General features: G+C 42.0%; 1 protein-coding gene across 1 annotated transcript; it reads right to left on the bottom strand.

The window, feature by feature from the left end:
• Positions 1 to 9,237: 9,237 nt before the first annotated feature.
• On the bottom strand, positions 9,238 to 10,178 carry LOC108391926 (olfactory receptor 2T27-like). The gene is given in 4 exon segments (XM_037008800.2): positions 9,238 to 9,491; positions 9,494 to 10,038; positions 10,040 to 10,133; positions 10,136 to 10,178. Coding segments are annotated over 4 exon segments (936 nt in total).
• Between the last annotated feature and the right edge of the window lie 1,718 nt (positions 10,179 to 11,896).

Raw genomic sequence — 11,896 nt, 5'->3', positions numbered from 1 at the left:
TTCCTCCCCTAGTTTGGGGAAGTTTTCAGCAATTATATCTTCAAAGACACTTTCTATCCCTTTTTCTCTCTCTTCTTCTTCTGGTACCCTTATAATGCGGATATTGTTCCATTTTGATTGGTCACTCAGCTCTTTTTAGAATTCTTTCATTCCTGGAGATCCTTTTATCTCTCTCTGCATCAGCTTCTCTGCATTCCTGTTCTCTGTTTTCTAGTCCATTGATGGTCTCTTGCATCTTGTCCATTCTGTTTTGAAGTCCTTCCAGAGCTTGTTTTACTTCTGTATTCTCCTTCCTTAGTTCTTGCATATTTCTCTGCAAGTCCATCAGCATGTTTATGACTTTTGTTTTGAATTCTTTTTCTGGAAGACTGGTTAAATCTATCTCCCCAAGTTCCTTCTCAGTGGAAGATGTAGCAGGTACCGAAGCTGTCTGGGTTAGTCTTGTCTGCATCATATTTTTTTTACCTTTTCGTGTTGATAGGTGCTATTGACTGTCGGCTGTGAGGGCCAAACCTTCCACTTGCTACTAGCCTTTCTTTATGGGGACAACTGCGACCCCTAGTGGTTTGTGTTGGGTAATTGCGTGTAGACTGTCTTTGTGTCCTGCCTGGCCATTATGGAGGAAGCTCCCTTGCTGAGGGCATCGCCAGCCTCAGGCTGCTTCTCTGCTTTTGCCGAGCCATGGAGGGGTAATGGATGGGGCACTGTTTGGCTGTTTACCTCTGTGAAGGTTCTGAGAGGGGGTTAGTGTGCCCGGTTTTCCCTGTAATTTCCAGCTGTTGGACTGGGACCTGTGTTGTTTCCATCCAGCTGTTGTGTCCCTGTCCATTGAAGACTTTCAAAAAGCACTCGCTTTTCTTTGTCACAGGGGCATCAGCTTCGGAACCTGCTCAGAGGTCTTGCTGCTGTTTCCCTAGTTTCCAACCCTCCGCACATGCACTGTGTCTGCGCTCTGGTGCGATGGCTGGGGCTGGGTGATTAGCAGTCCTGGGCTCACTCTCCCTCCCTGCTCCGACTCCTCTCCTCCTGCTGGGATCTTTGGTGAGGGTCTCTCAGGTATCCCCAGTCTGGGGCTTGTATCTTACCCCTTTCACTAGGTGCTGGGCTCTCACACGTGTGGATGTAGTCTGGCTGTTGTCCTGTGTCTTCTGGTCTCTCTTTTAGGATTAGTTGTATTTGTTGTATTTTCAAAAATATATATGTTTTTGGGAGGAGATTCCCACTGTCCTACTCATGCTGCCATGTTGGCTTCACCGGACATTGTGAATTTTATACATCATTTTAGGACAGTGTTGAATCAGTTTCTAATCAAGCCTTTAAAGATACGGTGAGGAACTGAAATAACAAAAAACACAACCAAACAATCTGAACACTGAATAAGAAAATAACAAGTTGCTTTTGAATTAAAGTATGGGCCAGGGAATCTCACTGCATATAAACACTCAGATTGGAACCTACAAGACAGCCAAAAGAGCAAATAACTCTTATTGTCTCAAATCTCCTTAAGGAATGAAAACTTTTCTAATTCCTGGATCCCATCTTAGAGTAGATCCTGGCATAATAGAATATAAAAGCTGAAGGGAAGAGGAAAGATCTGATTTAAACGAGCTTCCATATTTTTACAACAATGGTATATTTGGTGCATTAAAAATAAAGCAAAACAAAAAATGATTTGGACTCAGGTGTGTGTGTGTGTGTGTGTGTGTGTGTGTGTGTGTGTGTGTGTGTGAGATAAAGGGATAGGATATGAGAGCATAGGGAAGAGACCCTGCTGAAGGAATAGCACACTAAGGGGATTAGCACCAAGGAGAATTTTTTCCTTTTGTCAATGAATCAAATACATAAAACTATATGACTCATGGCCAAAGTGCACCACTGCTATTGTACAATGGGATATTGGGCACGATAGGCAAGCAATGACAATCCGTATCTACTACATTAGGAACACAATGATATTTTACGATTTGCTTCTGTTTACATCAGTCCCTAGTCTCTAATTTTAACACTGGAAGTAAATTGCGATTTGTCTTACTCACACTATGAGATCCCAGCCTCCATCCCCGTCAGGCACCCCCTCCCTCATCACCATCACCCCCTCAGCTCAAGGCTCTCAGGTTTTCTGCCATTTCCCTTCCCAACTAGAGTTTGTTTTATTTTTGTTTTTTTTAAGAAGAAAAAAACAGAAGAAGAACATTTTGTCTGCATGACTTCAGACGACGTTCTTTCTGCTGTTCAAGGCAGAGCGTATCCTGCGCCCAGAAAGGCTGGAAACCCATCCCCCCGCGGGGAGACATGGGCATGGGGGAAGGTGCAGCAGGTCGGGGGCACCATGAGCAGGCTCTGGGGCTCTGCCCTGGGAAGGTGTGCGTGAGAGTCATAAAGGTGTTGACGCTGTCTGTGCTCTGCCATGTGGAGAGGAGGAAGAGATAAGGGGAGTGCTGATGGGCGCTGTGTGGGGTGCCAGCTGTGCTCTTCAGGGTAATGTGCTCTCTGTTGCCCTGGGAGAATTCATGAAAGTCACACAGTTTGTGTCCCTCACGACACCTTTTAAGAGGAGAACACCAAAGGAGATGAGGCAATATTCTACCAGAAAGAAGGTTTTCCAAGGAGGAGAGCTCCTGAAACACCCCTTCTGGTACCCTGTATGTATATATTTCACATTTTCTGAACGTTATGGTACTTTGACATCTTTGAAGGCCTTGCTAACTATGGAGAGGCTGCTCCTCCCGGGGCTGGCCAGACCCCTGGGGCAGCAGAGGTCCCAGCTGGACGCATGTCTGTGATAAGCAGACTGACTAGGCCAGAGCCAGGCCTTCTCTGCCTCGTGAGCAACCCTGGAGACACGCGTCATCATCCAAGATTAATGATTAATTAATCATCTGCCTTCATCATCCCAGAACTTGGTACCAGGCAACCAGATGTCACACTGAAGCCCAACGAAATTGTTTAAAACAAGTCAGTGTCAACCTCTTCCCCGTGTCCTGACTTGTTTTCCCAGAGGAAACTCCAGTGAAGGCTATGGGCTCCTGCTTCCTCCGCACTCCACCTCTGACCACCCAGTGATTCTCCCCCTCGGCCCTGCCGTCTGTGTTGTACCTGTTCTCTAGGACCTGGGAGTGTGATGAACGTTTTCCTGAGCTTCTCCTCTGTGTCCTCTTAGAGCTGCTCCTGACTGACTTTCAGCTTATCTTCATCTCTCCAACATGCAAAACAACCTTCAACCACCCCCAACTGTGCACCAGGAGGGCAATCCTTTTCTTAAAAATATTCAGAGGGAAACTCTTGGTTTCCTTTAGTAGTATACACCTTATCATTTACCCTTTTTGTCTGAATACTCCTCATAATAAATACTAAGCAGTCTCTTCCAACCAATCAGCTCTTACAAACCCTTTTCCTCTTTAGTAAATTAAGTCACGCTGTTCTAAACTGTTACGTGATTCCATTAGTGCCTCATATTTTAAGTTAAAGTACCCCCTTTTCAATAATGTGGCAGCTATGATGAGTGAATGCACACATTTATCCTTCTCGATCTTGAATAGACTTTCTGATGGTCACAGAGTGATGCCTAAAGAAAACATCCAAGTGTTTGGGGATATTTTGTCTGGTTTCCATGAAAACCTAAGATTCTACCTCAGAGCAGCTGAGTCCAAGCCTTCGTAAGGCAACCGTGAAATGGCAGACTTCTTAAATACTTGGATATGGAGGTGGGTCTAGGCCAAAAGAAAACTTTTCATTAACACTGGGTCTCAGCATCCCACAGGAGGAATCCCCAGGTTAGTTATTAACCTGAGATTACTGGGTCTGCCTTGGGCATGGGATGCTGGTCAGTCAGAGCCCATCCCTCTTACCAGGGGGTGCATTCTTTTCTCAAGTGAAAGGCTGTAATCACTTCTTGATATTTCATTATAGATCTACTTATCTAATCCTGGTATCTCTCCAGTGTAATAAAATATGTTCTAGGGGTGAGATTGACTCACCCTAGGATTTTTAAGTAAATTTTTTTAGAGTAATGCTAATATACAATATTATATTGGTTTTAAGCATACAATACAGTGATTCCATAGTTTTATGTATTATTAAATGCTCACCCCAACTCGTGTAGTTACTATCTGTCAACATAGAATGATATTACAGAACTACTGACTATATTCTCTATGCTATATTTTCATCCCCAAGATTCAACTTAAATTTAAAATAAAACTTAAAGTTTCTAAATGGAGCTATGCCAAACTAAAAAATCCACCTCTTCCATGTCTTTGGCCTATTTTGCTTGGAGAAAATTATATTAAAATATGCATTTGACACAGAGGTTACATGCTTTTCATAATTATTCATCTAGTGAGTTGTGGAGAAGGAATTCAAATTCAGTATGAAATACAGGGGACATGACAAAGAGAGATGAGAAAGGGGCAAGGAAGCAGGTGAGGGAGGGGAGAGGAAGGAGAAAGGAAGAGATGATGAAGTGAATAGGAAGCCCTACATTTTCTCAAAGTTTTTTAACTTAAGCATATTAAGAGGTATAAACGTGAGGTAAACCAAACTTTCTAAAACTTAAATTCATTCAATTTCTCTATACAGGGAAATAAAAATGGAGGTGGTCTTGTTGGGGAGGTGAACAACCTGGGTAATGATAATGACAGTGATGATAACAATAATAAATAACCTGACAGGCTACCTCTCGTGCACTACATCTGTTGATAGGCACATTGCTTACGTGATTGCTACCACAGTTTCACTAGACACAGAATCCTCTATCCAGCAGATAAAATAATATGCATTTCCAGCCATTTAGAATGCTATTCAGTGACTAATTCTTTTTGAGGAATACTTTATATGAGTCTTAAATAAATATAAAAGTTCTTCAATCAGGCGTATGATTGATTTTCCCAGAATCCTCTGTCTAGTGCAATGTGGCTCACTCACTGCACATCTGCCAATGGGTCCCAGCCAAATGCTGACCCTCATGGCCCTCGGTGGGTCTGTAGCCCCTGGGCCAACCACAGCCAACAGGGAGTCGATGCGGCTGTCAGCAGCCACCTCGGTTCACCGTGTTCCACAATGCTTCCATTTATTTTGGCATCTATGCCATGAAAATGGTTGAGTAGTGCTGGTATAACAACTCATTGTCAAGTTTGCTAAAAAAATATCACAACCTATGGAATATAATAATTTTTCATCTTGTGTTGAATTTAGTTATCTTGTAAAAATACCACAGAGTCCAAACTATTTATATATGATAGATATGTTGTGACTGCAAACTTCATTTATTCATGTCTCCTGCTCATCTTTCTCTTTCACCTCTCCTTCAGCTCCTTCAGCCTTTCCAGTAATATTCCTCATACTGAGATAGAAATAGACATGGCACCTACATTCCGAAAGAGCAGCTCTCAGTCTGGATGTTTGCATTCCCAGGCCTTGGTTTGATTTCAAATAATTCTGCCCACCCACAGCATTCCAGAGTGCTAACACTTTGTACCATGAGGAGGCATAAATTAATATGTACTGGTAGAACATTCTTTCTAGTTTTCTGAAGATTTTAGCTCTCTGTGAATGTCCCTGAAAGACAGAGACACATATTTATGGTTCCATAACTGGAGACTCAAATATGGAAGAATAAATCATGAAGACACTTTGAGACCTGGGAGAAGGAACATTTCATGGCAGGTAGAATATTGGATCTAAACAGTGACTTGGAAATCATATCATTCAACCACATCCTTTGAGGAATGATTAAATTGAAAGGCTCAGAGGAAATGTTAAAGATCCTTGAACCCGGAATAAGGATATCTGGGCAACAGATGCAGCTGTGCCCCTTTCCGTGTGTCCTTGGGCAGAGAACTCCAGTCTCAGTGCTGATTTTCCATTTGTTAAATAAAAAGGTTTGGCACAATTATCTCTGCGATTACTTCAAGCTTTAATGTTCTATGTTGCGAATTTAGATGGTGTTTCCTTACTTTCCATTTAAACCCTTATTGCTTTATTATGTTTACATTTTCTCAAAGTTATTTAACTTAATAAGCAATTCTATGCTTATTACCATGTGGGCTTAGCATCTGTCTATTTGCTACGAAATAACTAAGGGAAGAAAATCATGTTTGGAGCATTTCTCTTGAGATTATTGAAAGTGCTCTGGGATATTTCTAAACAAAGACTGGAATCCCTAGAAGTAGAGCTTCTAAGACAAAGGTGTTGATGCAAACATCTAAGGAGCTTGTAAAGCGGATAGCAGAACCTAACTGGAGCACACGTGAAGAATCAGGCATCTAAGGCGGAGAAAGCACCAACACAGGTTGAGAATTAGAGAATAAAACTTTCTATACTTATCTGGCTCATTATGGAAGAGTAGATGCTGAATATTGGGAGAATTCCATCTAGATTACACTGAAATTGTTTACACCAGAACCAGAGTCCTAGTGAGCACACTATAATGGGAGTAGATAGGAATTTGCCTCATGTTTTCATCATGCAAACTTTTTCTGACTACACTTGTGTGACCAAGACAAACACATGTGTCACATATGTTTCCATTACAAGTCTCTCCACACCCGTCACATCTCCTTTCTTCAGGTCATTGCAGATGCGCTTTGGAAGCCCATTTTAAAAGACCCCGCGATTTCCCCATCCCTGGATGCTCTAATAAGCTAGACTAATTACAACCCCACCTCCACTGGGAGCGGTATCCTTGGAGACAGCAGCGGGTGCTGGAGCCCAGTTGGAATACCAGGACACGTGGGAATGGGAACAGTGCAAGAGCAACGGGCAGATGGAGAAAAGAGAAAAGGGGTCAGGAGGCAGGAGTCATTAGGAACAGCAGAGAGAGGGATGCAGATTAGAAAGAGGAGGGGCAGGAGAAGCAGGAGAGGGGAAAGGCAGACCCCACTAATGGCAAACATACCATAGACTTCCTAGCACGCGGCTGGTGGGGAGAGAATGGGGTAATGCTGAAAAGAACTGTGTTAAAGAAAGTGTGATATTTATTTTACTGATACAATTTCTATTATTTTACTGCCAACTATATGTCCAAAGTAAGCTGGAAAGAAATGCATGAGAAATACGCCTGGAAGCATGTGGCCCCCTTTCATTTACTGGATCAGGAAAGGAGGGGAGCAAGCCCCCCACAGCTGGCTGGGTAGTTCCCCCCCCCTTTTTTTTTTAGCATCTGAAGATAGGTGGAAATCTGTATGAAGTGACCTTATGGCAAACAGCCACTCATGATACCCTAGAAGCCAATGACTCTTTTATCACAAGGGTGTGTGACATTAGTCAGACTAACAGCAGTCCTTGAAACATGTCTGTATGTTCTATTAACGGCCTTATGTTGGAGTTCGAAGGCACTGAGTGCCTCTGTACCCTCCTCTCTGCAAGAATGAACTCTGGCTGAAGTGCAGTGTTGAGCAATGAGATCACTCCTGGGGCAGAAGTGGGTGTGGGAGGCCGGTTTCCAGGCACCTTCTCTATGGTGACGGGTCACTTATAGTAATACATCATGGCATGTAGTACCTTCCAGAGCTGAAGTTGCTTAGCTCCAGGAATTTCATCTTCTCTTAAAAGTATCCCTCTGAGGTAAAAAAGTAGGTAGAATAACCTATTTTAATATACTGAGAAACAGGAGTTCAAGAAAGTAATTTGTTCCATATGACATAGAAAATTTAACTATAATTAGATCTTAACAAAGGTTATAATGGCAAAGTGTCTCTGCAACGAAGATTTGTTTTCTAATCTCTCTCTTCTTTGCCTATCCAGCATCCACTTATAAGGCGCATTCACTATTCCTAAATCAGAAAATGAAGAACACTTCCTGCCCTGGTCTAGGTCATTTTCTCCATGACTCAGGTGTTAGAAAATAAAGTTTAAGGAAGGAAAGGGTTGGGCTGAGGAATCCTCGGAGATCAGGACACTGTCCTCAAAGAGGACAGTAGTGGAGTCTAAAAGTTGACTCCAATTTCTGGGTCCAATGGGTGTAAATGAGGGAAGATAGGACACATGCTTATATTTAGGAATAAGAAACAATGCTATCTTTCACCCATCTGTCCTCTTTGGAAATGCAAGACAGAAAAATAAGGTGCCTTTGAAAGCTTCACAATAAGGTTTTCTCCCTTTGTTTTCTAGGGTGTAGAAGCATTGGATTTTCTGAAACACATATGAACTCCCAGCTGACTTGTCTGTAAACATTTAAATCACCCCATACTTTAAAATTTAAAAACCAAGCTTATATAAAATTATGTATTTTCTTTGTAATGCACAATATCCCTTTTTTAGATAACAAAATATGTGTTAAGTAAACTCCACAATAGGAAAGTAAGAAGATGCAAATTAATAATGTATATTAATTTTCTAAAAAAGAAAATTACCTTTAACTCTCAAAAGAATCACATTCCTTTTACATGAAAATTTTATAAAATGAAATAAATTAGGCCATTAGAGAATTTAAGTATAGTGAAAAACATGCGATTTCAAATTACCCTGTTTGTTTCTATTAAATGGTATCATTCAGATGCTGGAACAATGAAGGATCGAGCAAGTAGGAATAATTTATCTTTACAAAACTACATTAAAAAGCTGAATAACCCACTGATCTAGATAACATCTTGCAAAATTTTATGGGGCAAAAATTAAGTAGCTGATCTTCTTCAAAATTTTACATGTGTTATTATGTCCACAAGTCATGTGGATGGATTTCAGCTGAGAAGATGAATTACACAGAGTCAAACCATCCAACAAATGATACCAATACTGGCTTGACTGAATTAAATGTAGATGACCAAAAGCATCATTTATAGGAAATTTCATGAGACATTGAAATGACATTTGAGATACAATTAAAACAACATTTGGCAAGTTGATTTCTTTGAAGTGGTAAATTTGTAAAGTGTCTAAAGATGAACATTGGTGAGCAGCTGGAGAAGTAGCTGAGATGAGCATTTCCTCTGCCCTGACAGACCACAGCAGGAAATGGAACTGCGTGATTTCCAGAGGATGCACGCTTTGTGGAGAGCAGATGGGTGCCTGCTAAGGCTCCAGCCTGACTCCTACTTCATCCCAAATCCTCCCTGATCAGACTCTCACACCTTTCAAAAAATGGCCATATCCTCAAAATTCTATAGTCAACTCTCTAAATCCCAATAGTTGCTGGCATGTGGGTGACTTGTAAAGTTCATAGGCAAAGAATATTTAAATCCACATGTGATGATAAAGTCTTACATCCACTCTTCAAACTTAGCAGCAAATGCAGTTTTTTTAGAAGGCAGTTATCCTTCCTGAGGGCAAGTACCTCCCCAGCGCCTTCTGTAGGGCCCCTGTGACATCCTTGTTCCTGAAGCCGTAGATTAGTGGGCTGAGAAGGGCAGTGAGGGTAGTGTAGAAGGCAGACACAGCCTTGTCCTGTTCGGGGGTGTGGTAAGAGTGAGGCAGCACGTGGGTGTACATGGCGGCTCCATAGAACAGGCTGCCAGCTACCATGTGTGAGGAGCAAGTGGCCACTGCCTTTCCCCTCCGTCTGCCTCACTCATTCTGTGGACTGTGATGAGAATCCTTGTGTAAGAGGCTGAGATGGCGGAGAAAGGGATGAGGAGCATGGTGATGCAGCAGACACACATGGCCGCCTCATAATCTGAGGTGACCGTGCAGGAGAGTTTCAGGAGTGCGGGGACCTCACAGAAGAAGTGGTTGATTTCCCTAGAGGCACGGAAAGGGAACTGCATGGCGACTGGTGTGAGCAAGAAGCCTTCTACAGACTCTCCCAGCCAGGCTGCCAGCACAATGAGTAAGCAGACATTGCAGCTCATGAGGGCAGGACAGCGGAGGGGGTGGCAGACGGCCACGTAGCGGTCATAGGCCATGAGGCCCAGCAGGAAGCACTCGGCGCCTGCCCAGGTCAAGTAGAGGAAGTTCTGGGCAGTGCAGGCTGCGCAGGAGCTGGCCCGCTGGCCCACCATCCAGTCCACCAGCACCTCAGGCTCAATGGTGGAGATGTACAGGAGGTCCAGGAGCGCGAGCTGGCGGAGCAGGAAGCACATGGGGGTGTGGAGGGGGGGTCCCGGGGATGACGGTGATCATGGTGGTGCTGCTGGCTATGGAAATGGCAAAGCCCAGGAGGATGAGGACAAAAAGGAGCCAGGGAAAGAGGCCGTTCCCAGAAGGACAAAGTCATCGTACACAGAATAGCTGCCCTGCTCCATGGCTCTGCAGGTTACATGAAAGAGAGGTGGATATGGTGGGTGAAGTTGGACCCAAAAGATAAATATTTGATTTGCTTCAAGTATTGTCATACAGCCATGGACAAAGCGAGACATACTAATCATATCTCATTATGTAATTTCCCCCTTTTTCTAATACTTCCTGGGCTTGATTCCAGCTAATGGGCTGCTTTGAGAAATTGGTCTTTGTCCTTTGGGTCCTAAGTAAGTCCCACCCCCAGGGATGAAGTTGGGAACTTGAAGTGACTGGGACAGCCTGAACGGTTACGTCACCCAACGCCATCACCCATTCAAGGCTGATATGTTTGATTTGCTGACTATTACTTCTGAACTTAAAGGTCATGATGAAACTACTTTGTGTCTTTGGACTCAAAAACATTTATTTGTTTTTTTGTTTTGTTCACACGCAATCTTACATTGAGGAGGAAATACCTAAAAGAGAAAACATAGAACTTGTCATACTGGATAGGGATGGACTGGTGGGTAATAAAAGGATGGAATTCCCGACTTATATACTTCTTCCCCTCCACTAGACTCCAGTTCTCACAATTGGAAATCAGTTTGAAGATTTCTCCAGAGCGTATATTTTGCCTGTGAAAAGATAACAACCTTGACTAATTTTACCTAATTTACACTATTCTTCCCAGAGTTGTACATCATAAAATGTGAGTGCTTAACATACATTCATTAGGTATTGTATATTTGAAAATAATGATTCCCTGTTGGATTAAGAAACATGAACTCTCTGAGCTTTTAGAGGCAATCTAAGAAATCTTAGAAAGAAGATAATAAGAGAAATATTTGGGGTCAGATAATGTTTATTTTCCTTCTTTTAGCAGAAAACTGATAATATACAACTGATCAACATAATTAGTGAGATGGTAGCAAAAACTAATGAATAACTTTTTTAATAGAAAAATGAATGGGAGAGAAACTGATTTAAATGATGCTGGAGGACATTGCCTCCCAAAAGAGAGGCTTCCCTACATAAACCTGAATTTTAGTTTACTAGATTTGTGCCTCTATAGCTATTTCAGATAATATTTCACCACGCTTATGAACCGGTAGGTTATTTAACAGAAGGTTTCCACTGACATCGGGTAGATCTATGCTGTGTCTTATGTTAGCCAGCAGTGATGTGGACTATTGGGGACCTGGGACATGGCTGTTCTGAATGGAGATGTGCTATAAGCAAAAATTACATTGATGATTCAAAGACAGTGTGAAAAACGATATGCAACATATAGCATTAACATGTATATGGAATATATACTGAAATGGTATTCTGGATATGTCTGTCTAAATAACATAGGTTAAAATTAGTTTTATATATTTCTTTTTACATTTTTAATGTGGCTTCTGGAAAATTTTAAATGACCTCTGTGGCCCCTATCAGAGTTCTACTGGAAAGTAGTGATAGGAGAGCTTTCTTTTCCCAGAATATTATAGTTCCAAATAGCTCCTCCAATCAAGTTCCCCAGAACTGAATACAATCCAAATTAGAAAAAAAAAATCAGACAAAAAAAAATCAGGTGTAACAGCAAATTGGAAAATGTAATGATGTTACCTCTAAATGGACTCACCTGAAAATAGCAGTAAGGACACATTAACAGAGTGCTTAGTGCTTCATAAATATTATTTAAACTAACTTTTCTGAACACCCTAACAAAATGCTACATGTTGTTTTTTTCTATTCTACA

The sequence above is a fragment of the Manis javanica genome, chromosome 14, assembly GCF_040802235.1.
Source record: "Manis javanica isolate MJ-LG chromosome 14, MJ_LKY, whole genome shotgun sequence".
In the NCBI taxonomy this organism is placed as follows: Eukaryota; Metazoa; Chordata; class Mammalia; order Pholidota; family Manidae; genus Manis; species Manis javanica.
The sequence above is the reverse complement of the archived record's forward strand: the minus strand, read 5'-3'. Positions and strand labels throughout refer to the sequence as shown.